Genomic DNA, 23,364 nt, shown 5'->3' on the forward strand with positions numbered 1-23,364 from the left:
CGGTAAATATGCTTCCACACGATAGACACAGGGAGTCTGTTTTCCGATAGGTGTATTCATCCGCGTGGATTTAGATCTTTAAAATCCTGAGGGAACTCTTTAATTTTCCAAGATAAAAATTAGCCTATGTCTTTAATACCCATGCAAAAAATCACGTCAATACATCCGTTGCAACGTGATTGAAGGACAAACCAATAAACCAACAAACAAACTCAATTTAGCACTTATAATAGTAGTGACTGGTTGCAAAAGTACCCCTAATACCGTAATATGTGCAGTTCATTTGTAGAGGAATTGTCTAGGTATTTTCTGGAATCGCTCCCGCAATTTAGAGGTGCGTCGTTATCGGCCGGTCGTCGACCGAGATTGGTTTTAATGCTTATTTATTGAAAGGAGCCGGTCTTCACGGCCAGCGGAGTTACTATCGGGATCAGGGTGTCACCGAGAACTGTTTTATGTGGTTAATAGTCGTTCCCCTTTCTGGCTTGCCACTTGAATTGTACGGACTTTGTGAGGGTTGAGTTTTTCGTGGAATGTAGCTGTACTTTGATGATAAATATTTTGATATATTGTTGTATTTCAACGTAACGCCGGGTTTTAGCGCAACGTTGAGGCGCGAATTAGGGCTTAAGGTTGAGTTTTTTGTAAATTGTAACTGATATTATGTTACTGATGTGGTGGCGCTTTCTGGAGAAGGCCCCAGCAAGGGTTGCGCGCAAGCTGAAATGATGATGATTCTATTAAAGTCCCTTACCTTCAAACACAGTGAGGGTAGCGACCGCGGTGACCGCGTCCCCTACACCGTTCTCAGCAACACACTCGTAGGTGGCGTCGTCTCGCTGAGCCCGCACCGGCTCGATGCGGAGCACGGCCCCGTTGGCGTTGGGCCCGGCCGCGGACTCCATGCCCGACACCTGGTAGCGGGACTGCATGCCTGTTGGACAAGAGAGATAGGTTATTCAATTGTGGAGACGTTGAAAAAAATGAAGTTTTGGACCCACCATTTACCTCCGTAGAATTGCACAGTGCTCCCAGAAGTTAACTAATCCCAAAAAGGCTAAATCCCATAAACGAAACAAAGCATAGATTGGCCATAAAAGCCAGTAACAGTATGATGTGTATTTGTGATAATATAATAACTTACTCCGGCAAATAATCAATCTATGCTTTGACCATGTTGCCTTCAAACAAATTCAAGTAACCCTAATCCCATAAGATGAACAAGGTCTCCGACCACAACATCGGCGGTTCCTTAGAAAAAAAAACATCTTTTTAAGCAGGGAGCATTATAATTAATGAAAACATTATGAATAACGATGGATTTAGACTTGACATTTTGATTTAGAGAAGGTTAACAGAACTGTATCACAAGTGTAAATTACAAACTTATAACACCTCCGACAAGTGAAGGTTACAGTAACTAGAAAAGAGCTGATAACTTTCAAACGGCTAAACCGATTTTCTTGGATTATAACTAAGAACACAATCAAGCCACCTTTTAAACAAAAAAAAACTAAATTAAAATCGGTTCATTAGTTTAGGAGCTACGATGCCACAGACAGATACACAGATACACTGGTCAAACTTATAACACCCCTCTTTTTGGGTCGGGGGTTAAAAACATTTTTCTTCAGATAAGATAAGGAAACACAACAACACTCAGTAAGTAAGAATAACAGAGTAAATGCTATCTAGGCGATGTATCTGCTCTTAAGGGCCGCAGCTTATGCATTTTTCTAGAAAATACGCTCAAGAGACTTTCCAGATGTAAAGATTTCCACTGAAAGTCAAATAATATTATGCATCCTCCAAAAACCGGTCAATTGTGAGTGGGACACGCACACAAAGAGTTCCGTAACATCATACAAGATATATCACAATCTGTTCTTTATTTTATTTTATTTGCATGGCGGTCATTTTGAAATTTTTATTATTTGTAAATGAGTTTTTATGATTTATCAGTTTTATAATGTAAAAATTCCAACTCTCTACCTATTACGGTTCATGAGAAAGCTTGCTGACAGACAGACAGATGGACGGACAGACGGGTGGATATTGGACAGACGAAGGACAATGGATGCTTAGTACTTAATAGATTCCTGTTGGACCCTCGTGTACGGAACCCTAAAAACTAAGAAAATACGAAACAAAGATGAAATCGTAGAAAGTCTCATGAGTTTTGCGAAGTAATTTTTATGCAGCGTAGCGCTCGTCTTTATCTAAAGCTTTCAACTACTTTGAATATTGCTAAGTAAACTTCCTCACATTTTGCCGAACTCTCGCTAAACTCTACTCGGAAAAGTGTTTTAAAACAAATACTAACGGCCGTATTTACAATCATTACTATGAGGTCTCACAGTATGCTCGAACGCATAGTGTAGGTTCCACCAATCACGTCATTGTAAATTGACGTGATACAGTAATCTGATTGGTGGAACCTACACTATGCGTTCGAGCACACTGTGAGACCTCATAGTAACGTTTGTGAATACGAGTGTAACTCAGGAATATGTCTCAGCCCTGAGAGCAGTGGTGTGCACAATATACAAGGACGACGTGTTACATAATGACCGTAACAAGTCCTGCAGGTTAGGACCGACGTGTATGTAGTGTACCGAAAAAAAATTGGTTGTCTGTAAAGTCGGTATACTGACGATAGTTGAACGTGACAACAAAGGCCGATTGTGCTTCTTTGTCGCTCGTTCCGCGCTCTCGCTTGCACTTCAAGCCTTACATGGAACGCCTCAGAGCGAGGTAACGCCGCATGAGTCATGTTTTTTCGTGCGTGCAGCCGGCTCTATCGAATTATAAGACGTTGTCACGTCAAAAATAATGAGCCTCGTAGCGTAATACGGTAATACGCGTGGAATGTTTAAAGCTCCAATGTGACAACCCTGAAAACAGCTGATCGCGAAAACAAACTCGAAAAAAACTTCTGTGGACCGTTGGTCATGTAGTAGAGACAACAATAGAATACAGTGTTAAAATTACAATTAGTTAAAGTAGAAAAAATGTAACCTAACCCCAAATAGCTTAAAGGAGAATGCCCATGGACAGTACTCTCACAAGAAGCATTGTACCTTAAATTTTTTATTCATTTATTAAAGCTAAAATAAAAACATAATTTCTCACTAAGTTTCATGAATATTTGTTTTGGGATTATTTTTTTCGTAAATAAAAGTGCTTTTAAACTTCCGGCTGTTATGTAAGCCATTATTGTAGTTAGTTTTAACTTTTAATTTTTATCCCCTTCAGGAAAGGCAAAGGTCGTAGACCATGCAGCCTGGTAAGAAGCCATTATTGTAGTTATTTACTGATTGCCATTCATTTGTCACAAAAGTACTGAGAAGGGATGTCCATTTTTAAAAATGATATTATTGTTAGTTATATCGATTATCTAGGTCGACGATATCGATTTTTTTAATTTGAGTTTTGTTACTCTGAATTGTTTATTATTTATTATTTTTAGAGCCTATTTTTACTGTGAATAATCTTTATTTTTACGGCATTTATGATTTTTTAACCTTCTCAAATGCGGAGTAATTAATAACACGTTTTAATGTAGGTACTTATATAATTCGAAGAAAAATAGACGATGAAAGTCGAATCGATTTATTTTTATCGGCAAGAGTACATAGCCCCAGTCTATATTGTCTATGTTCGAGATGCCTAGCGATATATGTATAGACGCCATATTTTTGGTTTGTTTAGATTCTATTTAGTATGTTTTTATTTCGGTTTGTGTATGTTACGCGCCGAGTTGAGTAGCTGTAGGAGTGAATTATCCAGTAGAGTGGTAACTAGCCACAACCAAAGCCTCCCACTAGATGTATTATCTGGTCTCATAAAGCTAGGTATCCAACCATCATCATTATCAACCGCTAGACGTCCATGGCTGGACATAGGTCTCTTGTAGGGACTTCCACAGACCACGGCCTTGCGCCGCCTGAATCCAGCGGTTTCTTGCGATTCGTTGTCTTTCCACCTAGTGAGGGGTCTTTCAACGATGCGCTTTCTGCTACGAGGTAGTGATGCCAACACTTTTGAGACCCAAACGCCTATCGTTTTTCGAACTATGTGCCCTGCAAATTGCCACTTCCTATATCCAATACGGGTGATATATTATTTCCTTATTACTATCCAATCATTCATACTAATTATTACTACAGAACATGTAGAGTTACAGCATCGGTGTTAATCGTGTAGGTCAGCGATGTACCTATATTTGAACGGGTACTATGTAGGTAAGTATTCGTAAAATAAAAGGCTATATTTTTCTTACTCTGCTATCAGTCGAATACCTATTTATTTATTTATTTATTTAAACAGCTTTATTGCACAAAAAATACAAAGATAATAAATGATAAAATTTTAGAAATGCAAAGGGCGACCTTATCACTAAAGTGATCTCTCCCAGGTAACCCGTATGTTCGAAACTACAGAACTATAACCTACTCGACTATTTTGTTTAAAAAATCTGAAACTGACTGTTTTATTAAGCCTATAAAGATCCTTTCTTACTTTTTAGCTGGACCTAACCTCAAAATATTGTAATTTTTTATGGTTAATATTTCTGAAATGCGGAAACCGTTTTCACTAATTTTTTCTACAATTATTCTGATGATGTCATTGAACAGATAGAACTTGATTTGATGGTGCTACAAAAATCTTGAAGACAGTACATTTGTTCATACTTGAATGGGCATTGTCTTTTATTCGCGGCTTTCGTTTTATAACCCGAAATAAAAACCCGTGAAAACTGAAACAGTTATCAAAAATTCGTCCAATAGTTATTGAACGACCGCAAACGTTCTAATTCTGTCCCCAATTTGAATGGTTTGCGAATTGAAAAAAAAAAATTGGCAATAGTTTTTTTGGCGGGTAAGTTTGCAGTGGTTTGCAGTTTGATTGTAAATTGAAAGCTTATATTGCCTGGAACAACATTACTGTAACGCCCATACATATAGTACATACTCGTACTAACACCCATCAAAAATATCCTACTCTCCATGAAACTTATGTATGTACTAGCTGTGCCCGCGACTTCGTTCGCGTGGAATAGTGACTTTTCGGGCAGCGTGATTCTTTAAATTGACATAACTTTTTTATTTATGAACCGATTGACATGAAATAAACACTAAATGTTAAGTGAAGCTTACTACAATATATTAGTGAAAACCGTATCTAAATCGAATAAGCCGTTTCTGATATTAGCGTGCACAAACACACAGACAAACAGACAAACAGACAAACAGACAAACGGACAAACAGACAAAAAAAAATTAATTACAATTTCGGGTTCGGCATCGATATAATAACAACCCCTGCTACTTTTTTTTTATATATTTCCATTGCACAGACACCACTTTTCTACAATTTTATTATACATAGAAATTCTTTATTTGCATAATGTGTGTTACAAAAGACGTTGGTAATTATTACAAAGTTCAACACATTAGCCGTAGCGGCGTACCAATATTGTGGTAGTTAATTATAAATCAAATGATATAATCACTATTTCATAAATGATTTTTTGTAGATGTTGATTAATGACAAAAAAAAAAGCAAGACCTATATTATATAATACTAGCTGATACCCGCGACTTCGTTCGCGTGGATGTAGGTTTCTTAAAATTCCCGTGGGAACTCTTTGATTTTCCGGGATAAAAAGTAGCCTATGTGCTAATCCAGGGTATAATCTATCTCCATTCTAAATTTCAGCCCAATCCGTTCAGTAGTTTTTGCGTGAAGGAGTAACAAACATACACACACACACACACACACACACACACACACACACACACATACAAACTTTCTCCTTTATAATATTAGTGTGATTGACTTAGGATAAAATATATACAGGTACTTTAAAACTAGTTTTAGGTTTTATGCATACAGTTCCATTTTTATGCTTATTGAAAATCTTATAACTCTAGATAAAATGTCCGCGATTCATTGTAGAGCGTCGTTTGCATTTTATAAGAGGGTATTATAAAAAAAAACAACGCCCAAGACTTGTTGTACGTTTACAACTTCCTTATTACGGGGTGGTAAAGTTGAAACTCCCGAGTTCGGAGTGAACGATAAAATTGCACAGGTTGGTCTGATACGACTATGCGAGTTAGTGTAGGACGACAGAGCTAAATCGTCACTCGCAGTAAGTGGCACAGAAATGTATTTCCACAACAAGTGAGAATAATCGGTGTCTTTCTACCGTTTACTTTAAAAAGATAATGGTGGCCAGGCACAGCTGTGGTGGCGCAGGTTTTGTACTTTTTGTTGTTGTTTAGCAAAAAAGCCTCAGAGCCTTGAATTTTTTTTCTAAAAAGCGGCTAACCCCAAAAAGCATTTTGCGAGGTATATCCAAAACCACATCCAAGTTTGCTATGTAGGAACAAACTAAAGAATAACCAAAAACTTTATATGGACCCTCATAAAAACATCATTCTTTTTTTAAAAATAGTTTTTTGAAAATCTCCATGTTTCTTGGCGATCAAAAACTACTTTTTACCTACTTAGCTGTTTTTTGGAAAAAATACGGCAAAATTGATGTGTACCTTGGGACCTTTTCAGTCTTTATTGACTTTATAAAAAATTATAGTAGATAGTAGATGCTACGGATATAGATTAATGCTTGATAAGATTTGCTCAGTTCATCGAGTATCTAAAACAATGATTAAAACAAACAATTTTTATCAATTCTTAAGAGGGCTCTCTCCGTCACTCGTTTCATACAAACGTAGTTCCAATTTCATTTGAATATTAAGCAACCAAAGTCCATGAAATTTTGCAGACATATTCTAGAAACTAATATCTGTGTCTGTGGTGTTTTAGATTTTTCTAAAAATATGTAGTTTTAAAATTACAGGGGCTCAAAGATTTGTATGTAAATTTTTAAGACCGTGTAACTTTGTAATTGAATATTTTAACAGAAATCTGGAAAACCATGGAAAATTTCATGGACTTTGGTTCCTTAATATTCAAATGAAATTGGAACTACATTTGTATGAAGCGAGTGACGGAGAGACCCCTCTTAAATATTTTTGGGAAGGTTTTATGTCAAGAAGGTCTTCTAAATATATTAATGTAATTTTATACAAAATTATTTACATAACATGATATATTATGTATTTTGCAATTGATTCATAAATATTGACGTGTGAGTGGATGAGTGCAATAGTTACACAAAAAAGCCATATTTCAATATAACTCCAAAGAATATTAATCTTAGCATAATCTACTGCTGGGATATCAATTAATGAAACCTATTACCCCGAGAGGTATTATTTATTGCCCCGTAGAGGTCGTATACGATAAGCCGTAGATAAATTACCACAAACGCAATAAATATTATGGTAACACGAAGATACGAGTATCACTAATTCTTTGATTTAAGACAAAAAGGCGATATAATATGAGGAACCGGCGAACAAAATGAATTGCACAAAATAAAATTTTACATAAGAAGCAAAAAACTGAATGAAACCTCTTGCAACTTTACTGTAATGCCCTGTTGATCGAAATAACAAACTTTAGAGTCAATTTTAGGACAGTTTTAGGCCGTTTTGATTGGATATGAACTAAGGTTTATATTCATAAAAACATATTCATTTAAATACTAGGGCATTTTAAATTTATATAATATTATTTATTAGAAACAGATTTATCTCAATAATTCTGAATAGAAACTCTAATAAAAAATTAACATTCTGATATTTTAATTATAAAATAACATTAAAACTCATTGGTCATTCAGGTATCACACTTAATATTATAAAGGAGAAAGTTTGTATGTGTGTGTGTGTGTGTGTGTGTGTGTATGTTTGTTACTCCTTCACGCAAAAACTACTGGACGGATTGGTCTGAAATTTAGAATGGAGATAGATTATACCCTGGATTAGCACATAGGCTACTTTTTATCCCGGAAAATCAAAGAGTTCCCACGAGAATTTTAAAAAACCTACATCCACGCGAACGAAGTCGCGGGTATCAGCTAGTACTCAATAAAATCCATTTATTCATTTAACCACATTCCCAGTACTTTAATATATTATGTATGTATATAAATGTACGTTAGTTTAATTCATAACAGCACTTTTTACTTCCACCGTCGAATAAAGGCAACAATAATTTATTTAACCAACATAACCGGGATTTATTCATTCAGACAATATAAAATATGTTAATTTTTAACCCCCGACCCAAAAAGAGGGGTGTTATAAGTTTGACGTGTGTATCTGTGTATCTGTGTATCTGTGTATCTGTCTGTGGCACCGTAGCGCCTAAACTAATGAACCGATTTTAATTTAGTTTTTTTTGTTTGAAAGGTGGCTTGATCGAGAGTGTTCTTAGCTATAATCCAAGAAAACCAGCTCTTTTCTAGTTACTGTAACCTTCACTTGTCGGGGGTGTTATAAATTTTTAATTTACCTACACTTGTTAAGCATAATAATGCATACCTACTCTCGTGTTCTATTTCATTCCAACGAGAAAGTATTTTTATCATTTAAAAAACTAGAGCACCATTTTTTAACCCCCGACCCAAAGACAGGGGTGTTATAAGTTTAACGTGTGTATCTGTGTATCTGTCTGTGGCATCGTAGCTCCTAAACGAATGAACCGATTTTAATTTAGTTTTTTTGTTTGATTTTGCTTGATCGAGAGTGTTCTTAGTTATAATCGAAGAAAGTTCAGCCGTTTGAAAGTTATCAGCTCTTTTCTAGTCTTAGAGAGGTTTTTGTGTCGGGGGTTTTTTTTAATTTAGAGTTATTTTTTTGTAAATTATGAAAAGCTACGTATACTTATTTTTGCAGGTTGTTTCGTCATTCTCTTTGGACAAAGACAGACTCGCACAAAAAGGATTCCGTACCATTGTACAGGAAATAACACTTTTTTTAAAATTTAATGGCGGCCATTTTGATTTTTTTTGTTACAGTGGCAATAGAAATACACATTCTGTGAAAATTTGAGCTTTCTACCTATTACGGTTCACGAGTTACAGCCCGCTGACCGACAGACGGACGGACAAAGCAGGCTTTGTAATAGGATCCCGTTGCCCCCCCCCCCCACTCCCCCTGTTGGTACGGAACCCTAAAAAAGGATAAACTGACTGACACATCAACGTAGGTAAGCAGGCTCTAGGCTCTATCTATAACAGAGCGCAGTTGAAAGCATTATTGAATCTTTTTTTTTTCTTTCTCGTCTGGCTTTACAAAGATTAGCCAATGTCAAGTTTCTAGTTATTTGTAACAAGTTAGGGAAACTATACAAGTGTGGACCCCGTCTGTGCCGGCACTCGCCGACACACGCACGGCACCCCCTTAGAGCGCTTTCCAGTCAGTTTTAACAAAAAAAAAAAACACTCCAAAAAGGCAGAGCACGCCCGCCAGCTAACACCAACACAGACGAAGTCCCATTGAATCTTTAAACTCTAGTTCCATAGGTACTAAGTCGCGAGATCTTTCAAACAAGGGTGAATAGGCACCTTCTAGGTAAACGAGTCCCATCTTAGACCACATCATCACTTTCCATCAGGTGTGATTGCGGTCAAGCGCTTGCCTATAGTGAATAAAAAAAAAACCAAGTTTATAATATACACAAAGGGAGTATAAAGCCCAAGGAACAATATATGTGTATACAATGCTGAGTAAACAAAATTATCGGAAACCAATATTAAACATTATAATCATGTTTGTCGAATTGAGAAAATTTGGAAGGTATCCGACGGGTCCTGTTACCCCACAGTTTGCGTAATTCATTCCACAAATAAACCCTATACGGAACGCAAATTGGTTCCAATATTCGCGTGTGAAGATATTGAATATTGTATGTTAAATAATAAAACGTAAATAGCTGAGTGTATTAATGCACATGAAAGGTACCCATTTTTAACCTCCGACCCAAAAAGAGGGGTTATGAACTTGGCGCCGAAGTAACATTTGTTCAACTCAAAGATAACTATCCAACGATGTATTTATTACACATAGCTACTAGCTATTGGAGAGTGGGACCAAAATTCACATCCTCCTTTGTTCACCCTCGACCCAAAAAGAGGGGTGTTATAAGTTTGACGTGTGTAAGGTGTATCTGTGTATCTGTCTGTGGCATCGTAGCTCCTAAACTAATGAACCGATTTTACTTTAGTTTTTTTTTGTTGAAAGGTGGCTTGATCGAGAGTGTTCTTTAATTGCGGCAATGGCAGTATCATCCTCACAGGTTTATATAAAAATCTTTACTCAAAAGGGTCCAGTTTAAGAAATTAGCTAAAGTATCGACTAATTTGTGAGTAACTCATGTCAAACTCATTATTTTGAATAATTTCTTAAACTGGACTCCTTTAAGTAAAGATTTTTATATAAACGTGTGAGGATGATACTGCCATTGGCGTGCCATAAGCCTACTTTGTCGTATTAGTTTACAAATTGAGTAAAACCAAATAAAAGAATTTCGCGGGCAGACCCGTCGCATGCACCTCAAAAAGCCCCTAAAAATGTTGACCTGACGTTGACGAAGAGAGAATTCGACAACCAAGAAGAACAAACTAGTTATAATAACCTCGGATACGTAATAACAGAGTTTTTCCACCACAACTTTTGTTTGATTAACATAAAAAGAAGTCAGAGTTATGACAAGGAGGGATCCAATAAATCTCACAAAGTTAACGCCAAAGTGTGTTAGGAAAACTTGTAGGAAAGCTGGAACAAGCTCAATGGAGGGATGGTATAATACGAGGCATACAACTGAAGTAATTATAAGAGTAAATTAAAAATTTATAACATCCCCGACAAGTGAAGGTTACAGTAACTAGAAAAGAGCTGATAACTCTCAAACGGTTGAACCGATTTTCTTGGATTATAGCTAAGAACACTTTCGATCAAGCCACCTTTCAAACAAAAAAAAAACTAAATTAAAATCGGTTCATTAGTTTAGGAGCTACGATGCCACAGACAGATACACAGATACCTACACAGATACACACGTCAAACTTATAACACCCCTCTTTTTGGGTCGGGGTGAGTAAAATTAATAATAGTTTAATAGCCCAATCAGGTAGTGTTCAGTGCACATTCTTTGAAATAGTCCTGATGTACTGATACCTACATACAGAAGAAGAAAGAAATAGACAAGAGAGTGGTTGTTGTGTCCATCTCATAATTTAGATAGGTAAATAAATAATTCTCTCATGAAGCATTTTCTTGTTGGACCTATATCACCGCGCAAGCTTGAAGTCTGGGCTTTACCCCAAGATTACTAAAACATTTTCTTTAATTTGTATCTAACTAAAATATTTGTTAAGAGGGGTCCGTCACTCGCTCCATATAAACGTAGTTCGTCTCTCATTGGAATACCAACTAATCATACTCAATGGAATTTTGTAGAAACGTTCCGGGAACTAATATCTATGCTTGTGGTTTTCCAGATTTCCGTTAAAATATTCCGTTTCAAAGTTACGCGGTCTTAAAAATTCACATACAAATCTTTGAACCCCTGTAATTTTAAAACTACATATTTTTAGAAAAATATAAAACACCACAGGAACAGATATTAGTTTCTAGAATATGTCTGCAAAATTTCATGGACTTTGGTTGCTTAGTATTCAAATGAAATTGGGACTACGATTGTATGGAGTAAGTGACGGAGAGAGCCCTGTTAACCAATTCAGGCCCCAGGAAAACTGATTCTAATTCGTGTGATACAATTATTTATAACGTCGTTGTTCGGTCATGCATTTTTAGGTTACTAAGTGACTTGCAATTTATCTGGTCGTAGTCACACAATACTGCTTTTATTTCACGTCGGTTCATAAAAGTAGTGCAGCGTCTATATCCGAAAATATCCTAACGAGTGACACGGTTCTCCCTTTATTCAATTACGACTCGTATATTTCATGTCGTGAACTAGTTCCTAAAAAAACCGGCCAAGTGCGAGTCGGACTCGCGTACCGAGGGTTCCGTACTCGGGTATTTTTTTGACATTTTGCTCGATAAATCAAAAACTATTATGCATTAAAATAAATAAAAATCTGTTTTAGAATGTACATGTAAAACCCTTTTATATGATACCCCACTTGGTATAGTTACCTTACTTCAAAAATTTAAACGCATTTTTATTTACCACAAATTCACGGGTTTCGGATTTATTCCTGTACTTGTGCTATAAGACCTACCTACCTGCCAAATTTCATGATTCTTGGTTAACGGGAAGTACCCTATAGTTTTTCTTGACAGACACGACGGACAGACGACAAAGTGATCCTATAATGGTTCCGTTTTTCCTTCTGAGACAAGGAACCCTAAAATGGACTTATTCTCTCACAAAATAAATAATTAATTCATAGATTTTCCACTCGGTCCGCCCCGAATAAATCTTCGTTCCCGTTCGTATTAGTATCCGAATGTTTCCCTGTCACATGCTCCGCCGAGTCAGGGGCACGTTTGATAGATAGCAGCCGACGACAGTGGGACAAATCGAGAATAAAGTTTGATAAAGCAGATAAAACACGGAGTAGGGATGCGACGGCTCGTATTTTTATTTACGAAATAGAGCTGATTCTAGTGTGTTTGTAAAGAAAATAGAAATGCTGCTTGATTTTGTAAGTGTGTGATTCTTTCTAGATTTTCTTTTTGCAATAAAAATAAAATCTAGAAAGAAATTCTATTTTAAAGCCTGTATTTGATGATTGATACAGACCGTGATTTCATGATTTCTTTTAGAAACCAGTTAGAAGTAAAGCTACAGTGCAATACCCTTTTCGAGGTACATCTTACGACCGACGCATACAGAGTTGAACAGAATAGGGTCGAGTTTTTTAACCCCCGACCCAAAAAGAGGGGTGTTATAAGTTTGACGTGTATATCTGTGTATCTGTCTGTGGCATCGTAGCTCCTAAACTAATGAACCGGTTTTAATTTAGTTTTTTTTGTTTGAAAGGTAAGATCGAGAGTGTTCTTAGCTATAATCCAAGAAAATCGGTTCAGCCGTTTGAAAGTTATCAGCTCTTTTCTAGTAACTGTAACCTTCACTTGTCGGGGGTGTTACAAATTTTTAAATTACACTTGTTGGTATGTCAAGTATCGAAGTTAGGACGTTTGCTGTAAATTTTAACTGAAAACAAACATGTTATACTAAAGAAAATAAAGCTCAGTTTTAGCTCAGTTATCAATAAAATGCCACGTATTGGAACTGCTGGAGCACTTTGTAGCTAAGACTACATTGTATTTTATAAACAAGTCCACAATAGAAAATCTGTCATTTATTTAGTAGGACCATAACAAGAAAATGTAACTGAAATCGATACTCAGTTTTGTACATTCTTGGTATAACATAGATATATCTACGCTATTAAGAAAAAAACCGGCCAAGTGCGAGTCAGACTCGCGCACTGAGGCTACCGTACTCGGGAATTTTTTCCAACATTTTGCACGATAAATCAAAAACTATTATACATAAAAATAAATAAAAATCTGTTTTAGGATGTACAGATAAAGCCCTTTCATATGATACCCCACTTGGTATAGTTATCTTATTTTGATTTTTTTTTAATGATGTAAGCACAAATTCGCGGTTTTCAGATTTATTCCTGTACTTGTGCTATAATACCTACCTACCTGCCAAATTTCATGATTCTAGGTCAACGGGAAGTACCCTATAGGTTTCTTGATGGACGGACAGACAGACAGAGAGACAACAAAGTGATCCTATAAGGGTTCCGTTTTGCTTTGTGGGTACGGAACTCTAAAAATCAGCCCAAGCACAATTAGTACGCGAAAACGCTTTGTCGCACCTTTTATATCGACAAAGTGTTGTAAATACTGTGACAAATAATATGTCATACTGATTGTATTGGGGCTGTTGACATGGTTACATGTGGGGTGCCAGCGCGAAATACACAATAATCAGTGACACATAAAAATCATGATCTCAGAAGTAAACGATTTGTATCTATTCGTTCCGGCATGCGAAACAACAAACACGTCGTTTTGTCCCCATTTCTTCCCCTCCCGCTGTCACCCCTACGGGCTAAGGCGCGGGATGACAAACGCGCTATATAAAAAACACAGACCATTGAATCCGGGAATACTGTGCGTGATTGAAATGTAAAAATGGCGTTTTAGACCATCGATATTAAATACACCTAAGATTCAGACTTTTTACACTTAAGGTTCAGATTTTTTTAAGAATCGTAACAACGTAGATACATAATTATTTACAAACCGACTGAGCTGCGACAATTGTTCTGGTTTAAGAAAATCATTTCTTTAAGGGCGCGGCGCAAACGAAAAAAACTTTAGCAAAGTTAATCGTACACTAATGTTTAGCGCGCTTTTTGGTGAAGGAAAATTTCCTGGGCATTTCTAACCCAAGGAAAAAATAGTTCAAATGATCTAACTTATTTTGTCTAGCATTTTTTGATACGTCTTAAGCTTAATACCTTTGGTTATGTATATCAATGTTTTAAGCCCATGATAATATGTGCGGCTGGTAATAACATATATAAGCTAATGAGAAGGAAAAACCACTACGCCACACCCTACCTACTATTTTGTCAAGCATTTCGTGATACATCTTAAGTTTAATATCTTGGGTTATGCATATCAATGTTTGGGCCCATAAATATGTGAGGCCGGTAATGACGTCTATAAGCCCGGAGCAATGAGCTGGAAAAACGTATCGTAGCGGCCACGCACGCGAAAACCCCTCCCATAAAACCGTCCATGCCCCCTCTAAATAGTTTCATCGCCCGCCGTGAAATATGTTACGTTATCAATCATATCCGGAGTGCGGCGAACGTGAAAGAATCGCACCTCTATGACTGAACTACGGAAGGAGGAACTAGTGACGCGACGTAAGTGCTGAGCTTGCTGATTCAATTTTTCATTGCTCGATGCACAATTTTATCGATAATGGCTCACAGTACGAAACTGGCACAAAATATGAATCGCGCTACATTTTTAATGCCTAACTGGGAGCTATAGTCCATTCAGGAAAGCTGTACAGCGTTACAAGGTATACTTATGCGTATTGAAATATCAGACATAATAATATGAATATTTATGCATATTAAATGAGAGTTCAAATATAATTGGCGCAGCACTTATTACAACATAAGTCATACTACACCCTACTACACATTCAAGATTGAGATCTTTAGAGACCACATTGACTTGTTTAAACGAGACAAAGTTACATAGCTGGCATAAATCTGTCTCGTTTTAACTATTTGAGTCTAAGCAAAGTCAAAGACCGCTCTATAAGATTACAACCTCAGTATTGCAAGAGAAATCAGTCAACAGCAAAATATAATTAACTATGTGCATGGTATTTGACAGTTTATTTCTGAGATTTTACAACCAGTCAGAGTCTATAGCCCGGTCAATTTAGACATAAAAATAGTGGTCAAATAACAATAATCCCACAGAGCCAAATATTGGTGGAGTGCTGGGGTTTACAGTTACAAATAAAGTGTTAAAAATCCCCATCGATCCTATGTGTGCTACAAAAGTTATTCGGGGTCAAAGGTCAAAATTTGAGGTTTTTTGGATTTTTCTCGTAAACAATAAGTTTTATCAAAAATAAATGTGGGCTACTACTAAAAGCTCAATTTTATAGCTAGCTGCTAGACTGGGTTAGTGGCCCTTCTAAGTAATTTCATCACCCGCCGTGAGATATTTTACGATATAAATCACGGTATATCGCCGTGTACCGTGCATACTCGTTTGCACGGTACACGGCGCGCATTGTTTACATTGTGATCTATTTGTTTTTCTTTTAACAATAGCCTAAATTACTTCAAGAAGTGTATCGAACCTAAAGTTTTAATACCAAACTTAACATCAGTGTATAAAATAATAAAAATAGTGACTTGATTTCAGTGAAATAACAGTGTTAATATTATGAATAAAATCAGCTGTTACCGACCATTACCCTCACATTGACTTATTGCAAACAGTCATGCGTGTTCTTCGACCTAATTGCTAGTGTGCGACGGGTCAAATTGGCATGTGCTGTTTCTTCGTCAGTTCCTAACAATATATGGGCGGTGCATTTTATTTGAATTCCTTCATTGATTGTACTTATTTCGACAGTTCTAAGGGTTAATTAACTCATAATCATGAAGTGTCAAGCATGTAATAAGGATATTGAGCGTGGGGAACTGTTGAGTTGCTGTTCCTGTCGCAGTACTTATGACTATAAATGTCTTAACATAAGTAAAGAATTCTACACAGAACACATCCAAAAAGTGAAACGGTCATGGGAATGTCCTTCGTGCATGAACGTTACTCGACGCAGAAACGAAAATACCCCAGTGCGCAACCAGTTCGAATTACTATTGTAAGCTTAGACCAAAAGGGGCGTTATAATTTAACTATTTTTATAAGTTATTAAATGTTCCTTCATATTAAGCTTGCGCGAGGACATAAGCCACAACGCGTAGAGGCTTATCAAGAGTTTTAATCTTTAAATAACCTAACTGCAATATTAATTTGACCGGGGCGCAATTGCTATTGCAACCACTCAATCAAATTGGCGACCTAAACACAAAAGTATTTAATAGTCGTTGAGTCTCGAGTCGGAGCGAGACTGGCTTAAAAACCGTCAAGCAGCCGTATTTATACAAATCGATTCAAGATGGCTGCTCGGAAGCGATCGTGTGACGTCGAATGAGTCAAATATCTGTTTTATTATTTTAAATTTTAAATAGTTTTTTTGAAAAAGCTAACAGTCGGCCATCCAAATTGGGTCGTTCGACCTCGAGCGACGAAAATAAATATTAGGCCAGGTTGTCCAGAATACTAATAGGGGCACGGTTGTTCGTAATACTACGGGACCAGGGTTGTCCCGACACATTTTATTCTAGGACCAGGGTTGTCCCTTAAAGGGTGTTGAATGAGTGGACCAGGGTTGTCCCAACACATTTTATTCTAGGACCAGGGTTGTCCCTTAAAGGGATGAGTGGACCAGGGTTGTCCCAACACATTTTATTCTAGGACCAGGGTTGTCCCTTAACTTCGAACTATATTCATTTGTGAACTATATTTTGTATGCTTTAAGTGGATTTTTGCGTTAATTCTATCCCACTTCTGAACTGTAAGCTTAGACCAAAAGGGGCGTTATAATTTAACTATTTTTATAAGTTATTAAATGTTCCTTCATATTAAGCTTGCGCGAGGACATAAGCCACAACGCGTAGAGGCTTATCAAGAGTTTTAATCTTTAAATAACCTAACTGCAATATTAATTTGACCGGGGCGCAATTGCTATTGCAACCACTCAATCAAATTGGCGACCTAAACACAAAAGTATTTAATAGTCGTTGAGTCTCGAGTCGGAGCGAGACTGGCTTAAAAACCGTCAAGCAGCCGTATTTATACAAATCGATTCAAGATGGCTGCTCGGAAGCGATCGTGTGACGTCGAATGAGTCAAATATCTGTTTTATTATTTTAAATTTTAAATAGTTTTTTTGAAAAAGCTAACACTATTGTCGGAAGAATCCAGTAATATGTCTTACGATGACATTGCCTGTGGCACTCTTCCTAAATCTTCCGTAGCGGGCCCTACGCAGTGTACAAGTACAAGTGCTCCTACCTTATCTTATGATCAGTTTGGTCAACTTTTAGATTCCAAAATCGAAAAAATTAGAAGCGCTTTGGTTTCAGATTTCAAAAAGGAGTTTACAAATGCCATCGAGAAATTAAAAATAGAATTTACACAGTCGTTAGAGTTTATCTCGGCGGAACAATGCGCTCTAAAAAATGATTTAATCACGGCCAATAAAACAATTGAAACTATTAGCTCTGAAAACATACAGTTAAAATCTGAAGTTGTCCAGCTCAGTCGTCGACTAAGTGTCTTAGAGAAATCTTCTAGAAGCCGCAATATAGAAATTCAGTTAATTCCAGAGAAGAAAAACGAATATCTCATAGGAATTTTTAAAAATTTGTGTGGTACTATAAAGGCTTCTACTACCGAAACTGATGTATGCTCAATTCGAAGGGTTGCTAAGTTAAACACCCAGTCAACTAGGCCTCGTAACGTAATTGTAACCTTGCCCTCCGAACGACACCGAGATGATCTCATTTCAACTTTTAAAAGATATAACAAAAGTAATAAATCTGAGCCTTTGAACTCGAGTCACTTAGGTATCCCCGGTGAGAAGCACAAGATCTACGTGAGTGAACATCTATCTCCTGAATGTAAGGCAATTCATGCTGCGACTAGAAAGGCTGCCAAGGAGCATGCTTACACTTATGTGTGGGTTAGAAACGATCGTGTATATACTAGAAAGAACGATAAATCGTCCGCTATTCTTATACGGAACATTAGTGATTTGACGAAAATTACCCAATAAGTTATCCTCCATTGTAAACTATATAATATTAAGCCCTTATCCGTTCTCCCTTTTCAATAATGTTAATATATTATCAAAATGTAAATAGAATAAGAACTAAAATAAATGAACTTTTTATAAACTCTTTAAATGATAACTACGATATAATATGTTTGTCTGAAACCAATCTAAACTCTAGTGTGTATGACAATGAATTACTTGATGACCGATACATAGTTTTTAGAAGAGATCGCGAAAGCACATGTATAAATAAATTAGATGGCGGTGGTGTATTGATAGCCGTTAATAGAAACCTCAATGTTATCCGTCGTAACACCTGGGAAAGTAAAGTGGAGGACCTTTGGGTTAGTATTTCTTTATCGAAAGTAACGGTTAACTTATGTGTTTGTTATCTACCACCCGACATATCGAACGAAAACTTAACTTTGTTTTACGAAAACGCGCATAGAAACATCATAAATATGGACGAAAATAATATTAACTTGCTAGTTGGTGATTTTAATGTTCCCAGCCTCTCATGGTCATCGTGTTCCTTCAGTAAGATTCTTGAACCTAGCGCACCCGAGGATCACAAGGCGTTTCTCCTCTGTCAAATGTTATCGTTATGTAACTTATCACAGTTTAATAGCATCCCGAATAAAAATAACCGACAGCTCGATCTGGTATTAGCTTCGACAGATAATATTATTGTTAAATGTGCTGATCCTATCGTACGAATAGACTCTCATCATCCTCCTCTTTCCATATCTTTGGAAGATCTTACATCAAATAATGAGTATATGAAAATACCAACTCATAGCAAATTTAACTTTCGAAAATGTAATTTTGATGAGGTAAGGCGTAAACTAAGTGAAGTTGATTGGTATGAACTGTTCGCAAGTGAAGATATTGATAACTGTATTGAAAAGTTTTATAATGTTTTAAACCAAATTATTAAGGAATACACGCCAGTATCAAAAGTAAACACGATGAAATATCCAGTTTGGTATTCTTGGCCTTTAAAAAAGTGTCTTGCTGAAAAAAATAAGTATCATCGTCGTTTTATTAAGTACAAAAACCCACGAGATTACGACACATTTTCTTTATTACGAACTAGGTGTAACAAACTTACTACTGAATCTTATAATTCATTTTTGCTGGCAACTGAAAATGCACTTAGACATGATGTTAAACCTTTTTACAAGTATGTTAATAGTAAAAAAGGGTCTAATGATCTTCCCCAGAATATGCATTATGAGGATAAGACTACATCTGACATTCAGGAAACCTGTGAACTATTCTCTAAATATTTTAGCTCAGTCTTCGAACAAACTATCGTTTCAGATGTAAGCACTCACTTTAACGTAGATTGTCAGTTGCACTCCACATTTAGTTCTATTTTTATTAAACAAGAAGAAATATTAAACTTATTAAAAAAGTTAGATCCTAATAAAGGTCCAGGCCCGGATGGCATTCCTTCTCTCCTCTTAAAAAGGTGTGCACTGGAATTATCCTTGCCGTTGTTTTTCTTATTTAATAAGTCGCTTAGTACTGGAAAATTTCCTTCCGCTTGGAAAACAGCCCACATAGTGCCAATCCATAAGTCTGGCAATAAATCGGATTGTACAAATTACAGACCAATTAGCATATTGTCTAGTATCGCTAAATTATTTGAAGCCTCCGTCTACAAGTATCTTTACAGCCATTTTAACTCACTATTAGCTGCTCAGCAACATGGCTTTCTTAAACGAAAATCTACAGTCAGTAACCTACTAGAGTACAAAAATTACCTATGTAAAGTATTTGCTAAGAGAGGTCAAGTGGATTCGATTTATACAGATTTTAGCAAAGCTTTTGATAAAGTTAGTCATATGATATTATTGAGGAAGTTACGATGTTATGGAGTGCACGGAAATCTTCTGAGATGGTTAGAATCATATCTATTAAATAGGAGTCAACTAGTAAGACTTAAAGGACAAACGTCAGAGCCTATTACAATAACATCCGGTGTGCCTCAAGGCTCCCACTTAGGTCCCCTTCTCTTTGCTGTGTTTATTAATGACCTAATCGAAAGATTGTCTTCACCCTGTCTTCTGTACGCTGATGATCTTAAAATATTTAATCAAATAAATGAACTTAGTGATTGCTTGTATCTCCAGAAGGATTTATTTACATTAGTGGACTGGTGTACACAAAATCAAATGTATCTTAATATAAAAAAATGCTTTGTGATTTCATTTACTAAAAAACGTTCTAAAGTTACCTTTGATTATAAAATTAATGATCAACTTCTTGAGAGAAAATTTGTTATCAAGGATCTCGGTGTACTGTTTGATGACCAGCTTAGTTTTCGGGATCATTATTTCATCAACAGTATAACAAATAAGGCATACAAAAATCTGGGCTTCATAGCAAGAACCACGAAAATGTTTAAAAATCCACATAGCTTCATCCTACTGTATAGCACTTTTGTACGGACGGTGCTGGAATACTGCTCAATAATTTGGTCCCCTTGCTATGCTGTTCATTCTAATAACATTGAAGGCGTTCAGAAGAAATGCCTGAAAATACTCTCCTACCGGTGTGGAATCTCCAGGCAAATACCATCCTATGCTGGTCGTCTTACTAAATTTAACATGACTCCCCTCCATATTCGCCGTAAACGACAAGATTTGCTAACCCTACATAAAATACTACATTCCAATATAGACTCCCCCACTTTACTTTCTCAGATAAACCTTAATGTTAGATATGTAAATCGTAAACCAAAAACTTTTATACTGGAAACTTATAAAAATAACACCTCATTTTATAATCCTGTTATAAGAATGTGCCGCTACTATAATAATATAACAGATATAGACTTAGATATTTTTGATCACAGATTTAATATCTTTGCTAGGAAAGTAGTAAAAATAATTAAGTAAAATAATAGTATAACATTGTTATTTCGTCAAATTCTTAGGGTAATATTTGTTGTAGTATAAGTGTACTTATTAAGTGTTTATATTAAATTTAATTTATTAATATAAAATAATAACTAAGCGTGCCTAAAAAACCATAGTCATGTTGTGCGACCATATAGGGTTACAATAAGGTCAAGATGTTGCAATTTAAGAATTAAGTTAATGTAATTATTGTAATCTGTTTTGGTTGACAATAAATAAATAAATAAAATAAATAAATCATATCTAGAAGTGAAGGAATTGCGTTTCCGTGACATGACTGAACTATAGTGACGTAAGTGCTGAGCTAAAAAATGAGCTGATTGATTCGATTTTCCATTGCTCGATGCAAATATCGATACGAGCTTATGGTATGAAGAGAGTAAGTTATGGGAACTATTATTACTTACTAGAAACTCGTTTGCCGTTCTTTCTCCACTGTATGTTGGGTATGGGGTCGCCTCTTGCTGCGCAGTAGAAGGCGGCGATTCCGTTCGCGCGGACTTGCAGGTTGCGCGGCCTTATCGTGATCTCGGGCGGATCTGCGCACAGAAAAAAAGGCCCTCGTCAGTAACACATAAGGGTCAATATTGGTCACAAGTTATTATGCCACATATGATACTATAAAAATAGCCAGCAACTCAAGCATAACCAGAACGTCACATCTCTTAAAAATTGAAAATGAGACGAGAAAAAATTTATCGCAGTGATTGTACTTGGGCTGCGGGCGCTGTAAAATTGCTTGCTTAACTTTTTGTCGGTTCGGTATTTCATACTGGCCAGTTATCGTTTTTATGATAAGTACTTCACAAAATAAAATAGCGTTAGAAGATAAAATATGCTGCATATTCCTTTAATTTCCTCTTGAAAAAATACTAAAACAAAACTAAAATTTGTTTTTTAAAACTTTCCTTTTTACTCGTATTAAAATGCATGGTGTATCTTTAAAAGAGAAGATAATATAATAAAATAATGTTCATTTAATCTTATAATATAGATTTCAGAATAGGTACCGAAGTACTAATGGAGCATGAATTATGGCTGCTAGATGACGAAGCATCAGTTAGTGTTATGGTAACAGACGTACCTATTTGCATAACATTACAGATTAATTATATTTAAATTGCTTATTGAATTAGAGATATGTATAGACTTAATTATTATGTAGGTAAGTTGCAAAATAACGACGATAATATGGTATTAAAGATCTCCTGGTATTAAAGAACAGCAAAAATAGACAGCTCCAGCTTTCCTCGGGTGAAATATCTAAAAAAAAATCTTATTAGAATCTAGTTATGAATGCAAGATCTTAACAGGGCTCCTTCCGTCACTCGTTTCATACAATCGTAGTTCCAGTTTCATTTGAATATTAAGCAACCAAAGTCCATGAAATTTTGCAGACATATTCTAGAAACTAATATCTGTGTCTGTGGTGTTTTAGATTTTTCTAAAAATATGTAGTTTTAAAATTACAGGGGCTCAAAGATTTGTATGAAAATTTTTAAGACCGCGTAACTTTGAAACCGATTATTTTAACAGAAATCTGGAAAACCACAGACATAGATATTAGTTTCTTTCATGGACTTTGGTTGCTTAATATTGAAATGAAATTGGAACTACGATTGTATGAAACGAGTGACGGAGAGAGCCCTCTTAAGTTTTGGGACTCAGCGGTTTGGGCTTTACGATGATTTGCCTGTAGGTATTCAGGTAAGTCAGTTTCTTTTTTTTCTATAGGTATACTAACTAATGCCCACGACTTTACTAGATTTAGGTTTCTGAAAATCCTGTGGCAACTCTATGACCTACCAGTAAACAAAGACTTTCACATTTATAGTATTAAGTAGGATATTAGTAGGGATACAGATAGATTTAGAATTCTATACCTAAAATTACCCTCGTGTTTTAGTGAGCATGTAGGTATTTGAAGGGAAACCCCAGTCGGAATTAAACTTTTACCTGTGGGTGCGCGTTACAGCAAAGTCCATTTAGATTCAATTTTCGACTATGAATAAATTAAGAGCATATCAAGACCCTTCGTAATGAAATTATCTCAACCGTGAGAGCGTTGCGTGTATTTAGAGCCCAT

General features: G+C 36.1%; 1 protein-coding gene across 6 annotated transcripts in view; it reads right to left on the minus strand.

Annotated features, from left to right (window-relative positions):
- Positions 1-23,364, minus strand: part of LOC123868383 (tyrosine-protein phosphatase Lar) — a 586,441-nt gene that overhangs the window by 121,896 nt on the left and 441,181 nt on the right. For all 6 annotated transcript variants that reach the window (XM_045910880.1, XM_045910879.1, XM_045910878.1 and 3 more), the window contains 2 exons: positions 21,686-21,817; positions 755-934 (listed from right to left, as the gene is read on the minus strand). In XM_045910880.1, coding sequence (XP_045766836.1) covers positions 755-934; positions 21,686-21,817 — 312 coding nt within the window. The remainder of the gene's footprint in view (positions 1-754; positions 935-21,685; positions 21,818-23,364) is intronic.

Source organism: Maniola jurtina, chromosome 9 (genome assembly GCF_905333055.1).
Source record: "Maniola jurtina chromosome 9, ilManJurt1.1, whole genome shotgun sequence".
Taxonomy (NCBI): domain Eukaryota; kingdom Metazoa; phylum Arthropoda; class Insecta; order Lepidoptera; family Nymphalidae; genus Maniola; species Maniola jurtina.